This window comes from Prionailurus bengalensis, chromosome B3, assembly GCF_016509475.1.
Source record: "Prionailurus bengalensis isolate Pbe53 chromosome B3, Fcat_Pben_1.1_paternal_pri, whole genome shotgun sequence".
Classification (NCBI taxonomy): Eukaryota; Metazoa; Chordata; class Mammalia; order Carnivora; family Felidae; genus Prionailurus; species Prionailurus bengalensis.
This window is the reverse complement of record NC_057355.1, coordinates 116,644,333-116,661,672: the sequence shown is the minus strand read 5'-3', so window position 1 is coordinate 116,661,672 and position 17,340 is coordinate 116,644,333. Positions and strand designations below refer to the sequence as shown.

At 39.9% G+C, this 17,340-nt stretch overlaps 1 protein-coding gene and 1 pseudogene across 1 annotated transcript in view; one reads left to right on the top strand and one right to left on the bottom strand.

Moving 5' to 3' along the window:
- Positions 1 to 5,917, top strand: part of LOC122469265 (synaptojanin 2 binding protein) — a 37,406-nt gene extending 31,489 nt beyond the window's left edge. Inside the window, exon 4 of the mRNA XM_043556469.1 lies at positions 1,445 to 5,917. Within this exon, the coding sequence (XP_043412404.1) occupies positions 1,445 to 1,585 (141 nt within the window). The 3' untranslated portion in view covers positions 1,586 to 5,917. The remainder of the gene's footprint in view (positions 1 to 1,444) is intronic.
- Positions 5,918 to 11,678: 5,761 nt separating this feature from the next.
- On the bottom strand, positions 11,679 to 12,645 carry LOC122468111 (annotated as a pseudogene).
- Positions 12,646 to 17,340: the final 4,695 nt, after the last annotated feature.

Sequence of the window (17,340 nt, the reverse complement as noted above, 5' to 3'; positions counted from 1 at the left end):
GTTTTATAATTTGGATGATGGGTGGAGAAGCCAGGTAGACCTAATTCTTTCCATAGCACCAAGGACTTCAGAGTGCGTTTACAGCATAGGTTCAGTGTGCCTTTAAAGTTACTCCCTCTTAAATTAATGATGTCCTGCCTCACTCAGCTCTTGAGTGAGGCTTCAGAGGCTGAAGAAGGGCCTAACAGGAGATAGTACAAAATTGGAAGGGGCTAGGCATGAAAGACACTTGAGAAAACAGCCATGGTTGCAAGCAGAATCTGCATGTGATGGATTTGAAAACAGATCCATAAGTGACAATATTGGTAATCAGCTGTTTCTGCCTTGGCTCTTCTGTTTCTAAAGCATGGAAGGCTTTGTGCAATAGATAAAGGCAAGTAACGAACACAGGTATACACTTCAGGTATGATTAGTGCTTTTTGAAGGCATGTGGGAAATGATTTTCAAAGTTCACATTTTAGGAAACATCCATAAATAACTCCTGATAAAATTTCTGGTCAGAGAATTGGCCTAGCCCTAAAAACCATATCTTACTATTGGCATGCCTTCTCAGGAAATCTCAACAGGAAATGAGTGAAAGATGTAGAGGTAGGTGGGAGAGAGGATAGAAAAGGTAGTTTGTGCTGTGTTGCCTTTCAGATGGAATGGTCAGACTTTTCACTGGTTGCAATGAGGAGGTCGATACCATTGAACTGAAACAAGATGGTATTATGACTCATAATTGCAAGTTAGCTATTAAAAGTTAATATTAAGAAAGGCCACCAGCCTCAAAAGGGAATGCCTAGGCAGTGGAAGGTTATTACCACTTGGATATGATTTTTTCTTTTTCCTTATTTCCCTCCGAGTCTTTTACTTCTGTTTCATATAAATTTCATCTTTACTGTGCCCAGTGCTAGAAAGCAGAGATGAAGGACATGACCGTATATTAGGAGGGAGTGGGTGCCTTTTGGGAATTGCAAAGTATTTCCCAAAATGGCACCGTACCTGTGTTAACATTGCTCAGATCTGCTCTTACTGTTTTCTGATGACTGGCAATCTTTCTAAGTAAACATTTCTAGGAAGGTCGACACTCCCTGCCCCCGCCCAATAATTTCTAGCTTCCCCACAGGATCAATAGGCTTCAGCTCATGTCTTCATTGTCCTAATATGATAGACACAGAGCTTGGTGGAGGCAGTACAGAAACAGAAAGAGGTTATCTGCTTACCTTTGGATCCTTTTAGGCCAGTAGCACAGCAAGGTTAAACACCTCCCCATCAGACTTATTTCCAGAGAATTGATGACGCTGATGTGTCAATCTGGAACAAACAGAGAGGGCTCCCGCTAGATAGTTCTTGGAGGTTACAGCTTTGGGTGGTCTGGACCCGGGTCATGTGTCAGCGTGGACATTTCAGTTGGGGTAAACACACATTGGTCACTAGAGTAATGTTTTTCTTTTCCTTCCAGTTACAGGTGCAGAATGGGCCTATAGGACATCGAAGTGAAGGGGAGCCGAGTGGTATCCCCATAGCTCTGGTGCTGGTGCCAGTGTTTGCCCTCGCCATGGTAGCAGCATGGGCCTTCATGAGATACCGGCAACGACTTTGAAAAGCTTGCTGTCTTCCAGTGCTCCCAATAGAAGATACATTTCTCTCTCCCTCTCACCCTCCTCCCCTGCCATTCTCCCATATCCTTCCCTCTCTGCGTAGCCAACACATCATTTTAAGAGACTGCTACCTAGCCAGGACCTCGCCACCCAAATCTCCAAGTCCTTATATTCTAAGGGGAGAGTGAAGGCATTGTTTGAAGACAAGACTTGGCTTGGAACAAATGGGGAGTTAATCTGTTTTGCTAGGACCACCAATAGAAGTTCAGCTACAACCCAAAGAGGGAAAGGTCCAGTCTTCCCATCAGCACGGGTGATGCCTGTTCCTTAGCTGGCATGCCTCAAAGGCCAGCTGTGTGCTGCAAGAGAAGAGAGGATTTTTCTCCTTAATGATCTTCCTTGGGAAGTTTTTGTGGCCTTTATTTAATTTCTAACTACATACTTGGGTGCCTATATCAAACACAGGATGGTGAGGAGAGCATTTTTGCTTTTTCAAAAAAGCAAATGCACACACACACACACGCACACACACATACACATCCATATATGACAGTACAATAGTGATGCCTCGTGGAGAATTAAAGAAGTGGAAAGCGGCTCTGTGGTTTCAGGTTTCTGTTATAAGGGATGTTCTAAATGGAAGAATGCGATGCGTAGCAGAAGTTGAGGGAGTGAGCCTTACAAAGATGCCCAAAAAGAAAAAGAAAAGACCAAACCAACTAATCAGAAATCTTAGAACAATATTTCTTCTTACAATAGCTGTGGTGGAGTGGAGGTAAAATGCCATAATCCAGCTTCATGTAAGTCAGTCTGTTCCCCAACCTTTGAAATGCAAAGATAAATCTGACTGGTCTCTGGGCTGCCCTAGGGACCTTTTTGGTACCTCACAGTCCTGTTAAAGGATCAGCTGGCATGATTGTGGTCAGGGCTATAGTGATGGGGCCAAACCAAACCAGTGAGAAAACTCTAAAAGGCAAAAGGACGGTGCCTCCCAGGTGGCACCTGAACCCTCTCAGGCCATCTAACAGACTTTTGGTCTCTAGAAATAGGCAAATTCTGAGTGATGGAGCCGCTCTCTGTCAGGACAGGCATGAAGCAGCTCTGCTTACAACTCAGTTGAGAGGGTTCGGATCACAGGTAGTTTTGAGAGGATCTGAACACCGGCTGTGGCTTTTAATGAACAAACCATTTTGCAGGGAAGGGGAAGAAAAGAGTTTTATCTTAGTGGATAGGGAAGTTTGGTGGATGTTTCATGGGGAGACCTTGAGAGAAGGAGATGGATGAATGGATGCTCAGGAATACCAAAGACATTAATGAGATAGGAACCAGTCCATTCATGTGCTACTGAATGTTGGTTTTAAGGCCCTAACTAAGGAGAGCTGAACCAAGACAGATTCTCTAGCTTAAAAAGAAATCATTTCCGCCCTCCAGATATACTGGCTATCAGCTACAGGCCTTACATGATCCCGACAGCAATAGTGTGAACACCTGCCCTGAGGCAACCAGCCGTGTCGACTTTTAGCGTGGATAATCTAGTCAATATTTTACACTTGTTGGTTGGATACCAGCTTTGTTAAGACACTTGTACAAAGAATGTCAAATTTATACTGCAGACAGCAAAAGGGAACAGTTCCTGAGACTCAAAACACTTGGGAAAGTTCCCTGGAGAAAGGGGACAAATTGAGGACCCTTGAGGAGCTCACAGTCTAATTAAGGCAATTCATAAATAGATGAGAAGTTAAAAGTATATCATCAGGTTAAGTAACAGTTGAAAACAATAAATGGAAAAAGAAACTCAGAACATGATGTAGCAACAGAGATGTGCAGGCAGCCATCACCTTTTTTTTTTTTTTTTTCAGGAATTCCAAAAAAGAAAGCTGTCACATAATGACATCAGGCCAGAGTGTAAAGGGAAGGCTTTTAAAAATAAAAACCTTAGTAAGACCTTTCCTCTGGGCCAACCATTGCTCTAAGGAGAAACTTGCTTTAAACAATCGCAGTAGGACTTAGTCTCTTACACCTGAACTGTTCAGTACCTTTGAGACTCACTTAGACGACTGTACCTGTAGGGCCCACAGAGAGCACGGACGGTATTCCAGTTCTCACCTCAACCAGTCCTGCTGTGGAGGCACCACGCTGGGTGCCCGCCCTGTGTTTGGAGGCTGGTGCAGAAGCTTCCGCAAAGGGCCTGCTTACCTCCCGGGACTCATCTCAGGGTTTGGACATCAACTCTTGAGAGGACCTTGAGACATTCAAAATAAATAGGACACTTATCCCCTTGTTGGTAGAAGTTTTGCTTTGTCTAATAATAGGGATTCTTATGCACTTTAATAATTTAGTTTTTTTCTGGAATTAAACAGCATTAAAAGATCCAAGTTTTAGGCATGATTCAAGTTTTAGGCAAGTATGCCATTCAACTTTCCTGATTCTCTAGAAAACTTTTATTCTGGATGAAGTATTGAAGTCCATTGTAGGTCATTTAAAAAATTCATGATCTATATAGATCTTTCACTTTATAGATTGTGTCTAATATTCCTGCTACCTAAATTACTATGTACAAGTTTTAAAAATTGAATGAAAGTATTTTAAGACAATATACTTAAAACTCTTCTGTATTTATCATCTTATATGAATAATTTTAATAAGACATCATTTGCTTCCATTGTCTCTGTTTTCTTTTCCTGCCAAGTTTTAATCTGCTATTGATTTAACTTAATTATTCACACCATCTAGCCATGTACAATAGAAAAGGAAATTAATACTTGTTACCATATTTTGTGCTAGACAGTGTACTAAATCCTGATTGGTACACTGTATGTTTATGACTCACAACTCTGAGATCTAAGTATTGTTTAAAAAGACACCAAAGGAAAGATAATAAATTACTTTTCTAAGATTACATAGGTGGTAGTGGTAGAATCAGGATTTAACTCAGGACATTGGATGCCACTGTCAGTGATATTTCTTATTCGCAGTGGTTATCAAAGTGTCAAAACATCAGCATCACTGGGGACCTTGTTAGAAAAGTAAATTCTTGGGCTTCATCCCAGACCTGCTGAATCAGAAGCAGTACAGCACTGAGTAATCTGTGTTGTAACAATCCCTCCAGGTGACTGGTTGACCGTGAACTTTGAGAATCGCTGCTCTATGCCAATAGTTGTCCTCTTTTTCTTAGGCTAGAATCATCTGGAGAGCTTTTAAAATTCTGGTTCCCGGATGCACCTAGACCAACTCAATAGAATCTCTGGGGGTGGGACTCAGGCAGCAGTAAAATAAAGTTCATCAGGTCATTCCAGTATGCAGTGTCAGTAAACAATGCTCTGTGGCATTTAAATTCTTAAATAACTTGAATTGTCAAATCACATGCAGGCATTGCTCCAGTCTAAAATGAGAATTTCACTTGGGCCTTTTTTTTTTTTTAATGTTTTTATTTATTTTTGAGACAGAGACAGCACATGAGCAGGTGAGGGGCAGAGAGAGAGGGAGACACAGAATCTGAAGCAGGCTCCAGGCCCCGAGCTGTCAGCACAGAGCCCGGCGCGGGGCTCAAACTCACGGACTGTGAGATCATGACCTGAGCTGAAGTCGGATGTTTAACCGACTGAGCCACCCAGGCGCCCCTCACTTGGGCCTTTTAGAGCCGAACTGTGAGCTTCTGCCCAAGTGTGGATGTGGAATGAGAAGTGGAGCATTCTGTGGCTTCTGATTTGCTAAGGACTGGCCAGCAAAATGTTATTCGTGATTCAGTGTGTGCAGCTAGTAAATAAATTAGAGCCAAATCATAGAACATTAGAGCTAAAAGGGGACCAGAAAGATTCTAGGATTAATCTATTTTAGAGATGAGAAAATCCAAGCTCAGAGAGGAAACTGACAGATCTGAGATCTAAGTCAGATCAAAGACTTCGTCTATTGTAGAAGTGCCCTTTCCATCTCATGTTTGTGACTTGAATGTATCCACTACATGAACATAGACAATGTCCTTTCTATCTCCGTCCACTTGTATCTTCTGTCTTTGGGCCTTGAACAGAGACGGGAAGAACTGACAGCTGAAGGGTATTGCAGGCCATTGGGCAAAACTGGGAGATCCCACAGAATCATCTGTGAAAGCTCTAATATCAAATTCAATCACACAAGCTCTTCTGAAACAAATTCCAGTAGTTTTAAACTAGAGAAGTGTGTGTGTGTTTTGATGTTGGACATTGTTTTTATTGTGTAAATAGCAATTTAAACGAATATGTAAAGAAACGGAACATAACCATTAGGCTGTCAAGTATGGAGGGGGAGTGGTATTCATGTAATCTCACGTGGAGCCAATAAAGTTTTACTCTAGTCAATTTTAGTCAGAATTTATCTTTAGACGGATGAGAGTTGTTTCTCTCAACAAGTGAGCGTCTAGTATGCACTAGGTGGTGGATACAAAGATAAATAAGATACAGTCACTCTAAGCTGAAATGGCTCATTATCTGATCGTGGGGGGAGTATTTGTTGGGGATCTTGATGTTAAAGTATTTTGTTAACATCATCTAGAAGTAGGTGATTAAGTTACGAAGCTCTCAACCTCTTACCTATAATGGGTTTAGACTTGGTTACTGTCCTGGAATAGGCCCCTTTTGCTGTTCCTCTTTTGTCTGCAGATCTTGAGACCAGCATTCACATCCAAAAGGACAACTGTGATCAGAAGGAGGACAGTATTTGAAGGAATTCTGTTCTGATCGGAACCAGGTTCTTAACTGCCATAGACTCTTGCCTGATGTTGATGTGTATATATACACACACATACTATAAAGCACTTGGTCTGCTTACCTGATGCACTTGGGACCATATCAGCCTATATTATAAAGAAAGTATTGCTGTGTCTAAAGAAGTTATACAAACATTAGGTCTTGTTCCTAAACGTTTTCCATACTGTTCATGTTCTTTTTTCAGGGGGAGAGGGCTGAAGTGTGTTTTCAAATGCAAGACAATCATTAACAGAGTCATTTACAAAAGAACTTTGTATTTACTGTAATCATTAAATTTATTAACCAATCACAGGCAAATGGGATGACCCTTCTTACTAGTTTATAGATTTCTGAATTGAATTCCAATTTAATTCTGTATTTGCAATGCTGATTTGAATACGAGTTTCTTATTCCTGAATATATGTGCATTTTACCCACAGGCTAAAATGTTAGTTCTTATAAGATTATTTTCCTTATGAACCTTATTTTGCTTCCTTTCTACTTTGATCTTATGATGCCTGGATCTGAACAGCTGTCGGTTTCTCAGATCAAATAGATGCCCTGTTGCAACTTGGAATGGAAGACACATGGACATGAAACCCTAGTCCTTAGGGAATATCACCAGAGATTAAATGTGTAAAGGAAGCCATTAAAATAGCTGATAATCTCTCCTAAGCTTTGCTATTGATACCAGGTATAGCAAATGAAGTAAAAGTAGATCTAACTGCCTAGCCCTATTGGCATTCAACAAAAACTTGTTGCATTTGTCAGTGAACCTTTACAATATTTTTTCCACATTATTCTGGAGGCTATTGAATAAATACGTCCTTATTTTTCTAACAGCATAGCATCTCTGACAGAATAATGGAAAGAGGAAAGGAAGAAATCTAAATGACCAGTTTGGGCTTAGCTTTGATACAGGAGATAAGGATAAGGGCACATACAGTTACCAACATTTACTATCTTATTTGCACCCTCTCTACTCCCCCAAAGCCTGACAAGATACGTAGAAGGCAGAAATAGGTTTGTGCCACAGAATGAGAACGGACTTGTCAAAACTGAATATTGACCTTTGGTCCAAGTTACTTTGCATGTAGCTGACCTTGGTATGAAGAGAAAAGGCAGTTTATCTTGGTCATCATTGCTCTGTCACATGGCTTAAACAAAGTTCAGACCTGAAGTCCAAGGACTAGTCTATCGTTGTTGTGTGTACAGAATGGCTTTTCTCCCTTGAGGAGCTAAGAAGATATGTCAGTTGTCAATTACGTAATACACCACTGCAAAACCTAGTGGGCTAACACAATATTTTAGTGATATTCTGTGGGTTTCAGAGTGTTTCTTCTGTTAACACCTGGGTCACATGCAGCTTCATCCATCTGATGGTGGAACAGAAGTAGGTAGTCCAGAATGGCCTTATTTTGGTGTTTAGTGCTGGCTATTGGCTAGGGTGCCTTGATTCTTCACATGGCCTCTCATCTTCCAATAGGCTAGATTGAGCTCTTCACAGTATGGGGGATAGGGGTCAAGATTTGAAGCCAGACCAGAACTTTGTCTGTGCTCCTTATACTCCATCACATTGCTCTTGCCTTGTGTGTTAAAGAGGAAAAATATATATAATAAGTAATATATAAGAATGAGTAATAATGAAGAATGTAGAAGAATGAATAATAACTTTTTCATGGAAAATGTGTTTGCTAGAAGCCTATTTGGGTGCAGATAGAAGATAGGGAATCAGAAAGGGTTGGTAGTTTTAATAGAGTAATTGAGGTATAGTAAGACCAGAAGATCAGGAGACCGCTGACATTGAAAAGATAGTTCGTTACGCACAGTTCCCAAGAGAAGGGGACACACCATGCCATGGGGACCATACAGGGAAGTACTAGCATTGGGCATAAGGCAGAGGGAAAGGGAGGAAGTATGGACAAGAACCTTCACAACGGTGGCATGGGAAGGAACGGGCAAGACCAGATATATAGGGTTAGGATTGGCTACTTTGAACAACTGCAGTGGCCTGTGTGGCAGAGGAGCTCTCCCTAGTTTTCTGGTACCTGGCCTTGGGGTGTTTAGGGCATGTGTATAAATGACCCTGAGTGTGAGAGCTCCACAAAGGAGCGTAGGCTCCAGGTTGGTTGGTTTGTATTTGAAAAGTAGGCTCATGAGAGAGTCAGCTGTTTACTCTCTCTAAAAACCGGCTAACCCTGGGAGGAGCAGTCCCTTCTGGGTCAGCAAGGCCCCAGATGTCAAAACATCAAAATACAGAAAATAAATTACATAGTGAATACACTACCATTACTACTATAGTGGGCTCTCTGTCCCTCTAATTTCTACCTTTACTCCCAAACCTACAGACGTGACTGAGATATCCAAAGGTAATCTGAACTATCTAGAAAATAACCAAGAAGGACAGAAGCAGCAACAAGATTTTTTTTTTAAACCCAAAGAACTACATATCACCAAATCCATGTGCAAAAAGTCCTCAGTTTTATTTTATATAATTTTCTAACAAGTTCGGTTAGCTGGTTTCCTAATCCATAATAAATTACTAGTTAAAATTATGGCTAGTTCCACTGCCTGCGGGGTCTGGCAATATATACCCTCCAGGGCCCCAAGTAGTTAATGGGGAGTGATTCTCTCATATCACAACTTTAATCCACCCTCAACCACAGTGCGATGGTGTTTCAAACTTTGTATCTGAGGTCAATGGTTAATTAGAAACCACTTTATGGAAAAGGAAGTTTTAAGTTCGCTTTTCTGGGCAACTATTATCTAAGGCAAAGGAAAATGGTCCATCTCCAGCCATGTCAAATGACCCTGGGTACCCTATAGTCCTTGTGCCCATTTATTTCAGTGGCATGTCGCTTTACACATTTTATATTCCATCTCGTACTAACCATTCCCAGCCTGTCACACTGTTCCTTGAGTCGTAGTCTAAACCACCATCCAGTTTTGCTTGGACCACTGCATTAGCTTTCTAACTGCCCTCATCATTAGTCGTTTGCTTGTCTTAGACAAAGATTCTGGTAAAAACAAATCTCAAACATGTCTCTCCTCTGCTTAAAAACCCCTAGAAGTTTCCCATTGCACTTAGGATTCCGTCCAAAATACTCGAAGGCCAGCACAATCTAGTTCCCGCTTGCTTCTTCAAACCCTTTTCACCCCACACTCCACCCTCTCTCTCTGATCCCTCCCCTCCCCAACTTTTTGGTTACTCAGAAATGTCAGGCTCTTCCCCTCAGGGCCTTCCTATAAACTTTAAAGTTTGTGTGTTTTCTCCTCCACTTCTTTTCTAGATTGTTAACTCCGTGTCATTTCCTCTGTGTCAATTCTCAGCCTCTGTTTTCAAGCTTGTCTGGTCCTGGGGGCACCAGCTACATCCTGCACAGCTCCTCTCCATCTGGCACCTGCTCCCTGTAACCCAATCTGCCTGGCCACAGAAGCCTCCACAAATTAGCCCTTTAACATCAGCTTCTCCATCCCTTGGCCCACCCTAATGCCAACTTCTGCATTTACGTTCTGTTTTCAAATTTGGTTCTTTTTCTCCTCAGTGCTCTAGTCTCCAATCCTTCCCCTTGTCCTTCTAATATTTTCTCTGGGTATCAATTCTGGGTTTGCACAGAAAATAGTATTTTTTGTTTGTTTGTTTGACGGACACCAATATACAGAGACAGTAAAAAAGCTTTCCTCCCATGGAGGACACAAAGGACCGGCCGTAAGAACTCAGATGCTTTCAGAAACTTTTAAACAACTGTCAGAGGAAGTTGATATAAGCCCTATGATCATACATTCAGAAGGAAAAGGCCCTTGAATTCACGAAATGGCAAATTCCTTTAAAGTACCAGTAAAACTACCTATCCAACAGTCCCCAAGAAGAACTGACTAGAGGAGGAATACAACGTTTCAGAGCGCTGGGGATACAGGAAACAAGTGTATTTTAATCTGGCTCTGGCTGCAGGTGGGGGTGGGGGGTGTGGAGTACAAGTATAGGGAAATTTAACAGCATCACTACAGGGCTCGTTTAAAGCTGGTCTTGCCTAGAACAAAGTGAATGACAGACTGCTGATGTGGGGAAAGTATTAAAAGCTTTTCTCTATCTCAGTATTACTTTAGGGGGTCAGGAAATTTATTTCAGACTTTAAATCTGGCTTTTCTGTGGATGTGCTAAGTAGAGGTTAATTCTTTTAGATAATGAGTATAAGACCATAAAGTATCTTTTCTTTTTTTTAAAAAAAATTTTTTTTCAATGTTTATTTATTTTTGGGACAGAGAGAGACAGAGCATGAACGGGGGAGGGGCAGAGAGAGAGGGAGACACAGAATCGGAAACAAGCTCCAGGCTCTGAGCCATCAGCCCAGAGCCCGACGCGGGGCTCGAACTCACGGACCGCGAGATCGTGACCTGGCTGAAGTCGGACGCTTAACCGACTGCGCCACCCAGGCGCCCCTAAAGTATCTTTTCAAGGGAGATGTTATCCTCTCTCCTAGTCTCCTATTTCCTACCTTGTCCTTTTTCCTACTATCCTTTTTTTAAAAAGAATTATTCTTTTTATTACAAAATTTAATAATTTAATGGTTTCTGTACTTTTCCTTATAAGAATAAAAATGACAGCTGATGTTCAAAATTGGAAACAAGATAATCAGACAAAAAAAATCACATTTATTTCAATAGTTCAAAGTGCAAATACAGCAAGTCGGTTCACAATGTTTCAAGATACAGTTTTAGGTATAATGAAAACTTAACCTACAAAAATGAAAGGGTAAACGGCAGAAATAAAGCTCAATTAAAAAAAAAAATTCAAGTAACCCGAAAACCTTCAGACTAAAATATTCCACTTACAACAATTCAGAAAGGCCTTCGTTTATGGAAACCAGTAGTACTTTGCAATCCAAAAGGACTTCTCAAAGAAAGAGAATTCCCTCAAACTGGTCAGCTGAGGACAAGAGTGGAGGTTCTTGGTGCTGGCTCTGCCTGGTTCGGCAGCCTCACTCACACTGTCATTTGATGTGATTCAACCCGTGATACTTTGATGTTTAGGCAAATTCTAAAAGATGCTTAAAGTTCAATATGAGACCAACACCCTGCTAAGAGTTTTTGAAATGACCACTATATATTTAAAAGATTTTAAAGACCAATTTCAACTTCAGGAATATGGTGTTATTGGGGGAAAGACATAGATGAATACTTCTTCCATTACTTCAAACCTTTCTGTAAGGTTAGCAACGTGGCCTTTGAAACTTCCTTGTGAAAATCGTACTTCGATGTCTATTTACTTATTTCTACACACACAGAACTTTTATGTAGAGTAGAAAAAGTTCCCACTAGGAAGATAGTTCAAGGTTGTTAATGTCCTTTGTATCCGTTGTTCATTTCTGCTTGTTCATTTCTGCTCCGCAGAAGCAATGTTAGCTACTCGCTTCAATTCAGGAAAAGTACCTTCAGGAAGGTTTAGAAGAGATATTTACTCAGTCTTTTTTTACAACCTTCTTCACCTTTTCATTGTGGGCAATAAACTGAGAGTCTCTTCCAAAAATTCTATCCCACCATGTAAATGCTGAAGCGTAATTTCCAATGAACTTCATGTGGTGGAAATCATGATGTTGAGAACCAGCAATGAAAGGGATCAGATTTAAAGGGTTGAGAGGAATGTCACCACCACTATGGACATCAATAGTGTCTATCGAACGAATGGTCACCCATGCCCAAAGAAGAATGACACGATCACCCAGAAGCATGATTCCAATGGAAAATCCAGTTCCAAAAATCAGAGTTTCCAACGGATATGCATAGTCAGCTTCCATCCCAAATGGCGCCTGAAATTCATGATGAATTTTATGAATATATTTTATGTGTTCTTTTGTGATGTAAGAGCCTATGCAGAAAATGGTGCCAGGTGTCCTCAATCACCGCACAGCCTACGCATCTTCCCAACAGCATATACCGTCTTGGCATTCTTTCCCAATCATAAGGAATATTTAAATACTCTGTAAAATAATAAGTTCCACAGATCAAAGGAAGCTGGATACAAAACTGATTAAAGAGAAGTACTTTAAAACATTTCTATTGGCTTTCTCATGTTTCTGATTTATTTTTCTGAATTTTGTACTTTTCCATGTGAAGTATAAATTGAAACAAAAATCTAGGTAAACAGAACAAGAAATAAAGGGCCTCATGAACTATCAAGGTTCCCATGTTGCAAGCTGGAACTATGTGTAATTACTCACTATATAGTTCCAAGCAATTTTAAATGGTTCTTGTAGAGGGTTCTCAGGTAAAAGTGACTCTATCTACTCCACAGCCAAGGATGCTGAACTAAAGATGCTGATACTTTCATTTGTTGCCGTTTTTCAAATCTCTGCAGAAAGCCTTAGAATTCTGGATGACAGTAGGGGACCTGCAGGCCGCTGTCACCCAGACCCCAGCTATCCTTTTTAAAAAGAACTGGTGCTGTGATGGATGTTGAGGAGTAAGTAAAATATATTTTATTTCCACTGTTGTTAAACCTCGCCCAATCTACTCACACTGCTGTTTGCCAGAAAGACCAGTTTTTCACTGGACTTTTGAAAGATAGTTATGGCTAGACTCAGTTAAGATGAATGTTTTTTCCTGTATCACAGCCAAGGGTCTAGTCCTTCTTAATGGTAAGTTTCCAATTTCCTCAGTAATTGGTATGTTTGACTTTTATGTTTTATCACAAAACCATCAATTTCTCTTGCTGTTCAATGTATGGTAATAGAACTTGAAATTCTTATGCAATCTTTTTTACTTTCTTATAGATCTCTGTTTTTGTTTTCTGTTAAATTCCTAACAGATTTAAATATTTTTTCTTTAATCTTTGAATTGATTCTTTCTAATAACCAGCTTTTGGATTTATATTAATCCATTTTTCTGGTTTTGTTTGTTTTCCATTTCTTTTATTTTAGCTTTTATTTTCACTAATTTCTATACTTTTTTTTTTGGTTCTTCTTCATTACAAGTCAAAAGTTTATTTTCTGTCATCTGTCATATGATGTTTTTTCCTTTTTATTAATTGCCGTGTGAATTATAATTGTTATTTTGATATCCTTCATGATTTAGGGATTATTCAAAATAGTGTTACTAATAGTCTCATTAATAGTGTTGTAGGAGATCTTAAAAATTCTTATTACAAGGAAAAAAATTTTGTAACTATGTGAGGTGATAGATCTTAACTAAATTTACTTTGGTGATCATTTCACAATATGTACCTTAATCAAATCATTATGGTATATGCATTAATCTTATACAATGTTCTATCTCCGTTATATATCAGTAAAGCTGGGAAAATTTAAATTTGAAAAACAGTGTTACTTGACTGCAGTGGTTACTTTAGGAAGTAGGTTCACTTTTGAGTGTCAAGTTTTAGTTTTATTGGATGCACACTATGTTTTGATTTATAGGAAACTTTATATGTACAATGATTTTTAACTGTTGTGTTTTTTTATTTTTTATTTATTTTTTTAATTAAAAAAAATTTTTTAAATGTTTATTTATTTCTGAGGCAGAGAGAGATAGAGAGCATGAGTGGGGGAGGGTCAGAGAGAGAGGGAGACACAGAATCAGAAGCAGGCTCCAGGCTCTGAGCTGGCAGCACAGAGCCCGACGCGGGGCTCAAACTCACAAACCATGAGATCATGACCCGACCCGAAGTGGGTTGCTCAACTGACTGAGCCACCCAGGAGCCCCTACATTATTTTTTTTTAATGTTTATTTATTTTTGAGACAGAGAGAGACAGAGCATGAATGGGGGAGGGTCAGAGAGAGAGGGAGACACAGAATCTGAAGCAGGCTCCAGGCTCTGAGCTGTCAGCACAGAGCCTGATGCAGGGCTCGAACTCACAGACCTGAGCTGAAGTCAGACGCTTAACCGACTGAGCCACCCAGGCGCCCCATGGTTTTTTTTTTATTATTTTTCTTAATTATTATTTTTTTTTAACGTTTATTTATTCTTGAGACAGAGAGAGACAGAGCATGAACGGGGGAGGGGCAGAGAGAGAGGGAGACACAGAATCGGAAGCAGGCTCCAGGCTCTGAGCCATCAGCCCAGAGCCTGACGCGGGGCTCAAACTCACAGACCGCGAGATTGTGACCCGGGCTGAAATCAGGCGCTCAACCGACTGAGCCACCCAGGCGCCCCAACCCCATGTTTTTTTTAAAACCGGTGGTGGACAAAGACGTTACTCAAACACTTAAAAGACACAAATAGACAGGCCATTTTTAAATGGTCTCCTTTTCAAAAAATGTATCTTGAGATAAAAGTACACTTTACTTGCTCTTTATTCAAACATTTGTCTTTACAATTCTCAATAGACGTTTTTCTACAAAGCTTTTTTGAACATAAATTTCAATAGATAAAATCCCATTTCACCGTTGACTTATATCACAAAAGCACCTAATCGTCTACCCAGAAAGGAAGCCTTAGTTTAATAGACAATATTTAGAAAGCTTTCAGATAGGCTTTAGTCCCATGGCAATTGGAAGGTTAGAGTTTTCCTGATTTGCTCTACATGATGAAATTTGCTGTAATCTAGCTAATACTGCATTTTGAGACAATGTAATTAACTTTGGATTTTGTTAATATTTTGGTTTCATTAATCTATACAGAAGAGATTTCCAACACTTTTTTTTTTTTTTTTTTTTTTTGGTACAGGAGACTTACCTTGGATTCTCTCCACAGTGTTGTAGAGCAGATTTGTGTTTGGTTTAGGAATCACTACTCGGGGAGTCTTCGCTATAAAGCATGGTATGGGAAGTTCTTGTCACCTTTGCTGCGGCCATTTTATTTGTTTTCCCAAAAGTCATGGACCGTGGTTTAGGGCTACAAAGGAAGTCAGGGAAGACAGAAGTGTATTAGACATGGTCACATTCATCCCATAGTTCATATTCTGTAAAAAGTAATAAGACAAATACAGGAATAATTCTAAAACTATAATGTTAATGATCACTATCACAAGAGAGATGTGCATTAAGGGAGAAACAATTTCTTTCCTAGCTGAATAATGTCAAAGGTTTCCTTTTAACTGATTTCACATTTGACTGGATTGGAAACTGAGCAGCCAACTATCAGCCACTGTGGTTATAGCCAGAGAAATTAGATGGAATGGAGGGAAGGACAAAAAAAGAAGGAAAGAAAGAAAGAAAGAAAGAAAGAAAGAAAGAAAGAAAGAAAGAAAGAAAGAAAAAAGGAAAAGAAAGAAAAAAAAAGGAAAATCTTTGTGGCATGTTGACTTTGAAGTGTTAGAAAACCATTTATGCTGCTGGAAATATGCCAGAATTCATCCACAGTGCAATAAAATTTGAAGCCAATGTGATAATTGACTTTACCTAGGGAAAGAGGATAGAGCGTGGGAACAAGGACAGAGCAGTGTTTCTCACAGAGTAGTCCCCAGACCAGCAGAAGGATCACACGAATGAAAGCTTGTTAGAGAAGCCAGTTTTCAAGTCCCATCCCAGACCCACTGAATCAGACACTTGGGATGTAGCCCAGCAATCTGTGTTTTGATCAGCTCTCGCAAGGATTCTGTGCACACTAGACTTGGAGAGTCACTGAGATAGAGAAGAAAACTGGAATAGGCTGACAACTCCAGCTAAGATTTCTAAGGCTGAAGTTTTTATTTATAAGGCTCGAAGTTGGCGAGGATCCACGAGAGCCAAACATCCACAGAAGCCACAGGCGGAGGAAATTTCAAGAATCAGATAGTCAGTATTGTCAAATGCTATAGATGTTTAGTTCTAGTCGGGTCATTTGTGCTACTTCACACAGTTTTGACCTTGTACAAGCCTCTTAACTTTTCTGAGCCCCAATGTGCTCATCTGTAAAATGGATCTGGAATCGTGCTCTTCCAAACTTCGTAAGGTTTTTGAGGGAATCAACTTAGATATTAGGTGTCAATTAGGAAAGCAAACAAAGATTCGTGAAGTAACTAATCTTTTGGTACCCATAGCCATTACGTTTGGCCACAGTTCTAAAACTTAACCTTAGTGCTAAAGCTCTCAAGATTGGTCATTTTGATACGAATGCTCCTATATACTGGCACGAGTTAAGTGAAGGTAGAGCAGATACTGGAGGAACACATAACTTGCCTACATATCAAAAACATATGAGTCCTAAAAGACTGGCATGGGTGGTGGAGATGCCTTGTTTCCTGGATGTGCGTTTTCATATCCTCCCCCTTGGAAGTATGACAGTTGGGATGGCTGAATCAACACTGTGACTGTTGATGAACACTGAAAGCACAGATGGGATTTGAGTCGTGTTTCTGAGAAGGCAACAGAGCCCGTACTGATGAAGAATTTTGTGGGCTTTGTAAGAATTATGAAAAGGGTGACAAATACCACTTATTTGGATTTAACAGAGAAACTGAGGTATACCGTAGTCATGCTTAAGGTGAGCACTAAACACAGACAATGGAGTTTACCACCTATATAATATTCTTTGTTAGGCATTTAAATTTCCCATTGCTCCAAATTTTGCTCCCTGACAATCTTCCAGCATACTTGTAATTTTGACTATTTAGTTGCTCCTTCAGAGCCATCTCATAAATGCTTACTTAAATAATGGAACAAATGAGAGGCTGAAGACCTATATTTACCTAAATTGAATATATGCTTTACCTAAAAAGGGTAGCAGATTATTAGCTACAGCATTACCTAGAATATATGTGTATGACTTAATCCATTATTAACTACTAGCTTAATGCAGTAAGCATTTACTGATGTCTGATCCAGTAGGGAGAGGTTTTATATAGTGAGAAGGTAAGAAAAGGCCTGGACTTTAGAGGAGTGCCCTTCACATCTAGGATATGAGGGAAAGTGGGAGAAATAATAATACGGAACTAACCTGGATGCTCTATGAGTTCTGAAATATTGAAAGGAAGTGAATGAGGAAAGAAGGAAAGCTATATGCAAAATTTGCATACTTCACAATACATCCTGTAAGAAATCTCATGGCCCTATCTGGTTCCTTCTCTGCAGAGAGATGAATTATATGAACAAATATACAACAAACAGCAAAAGTCAAACAA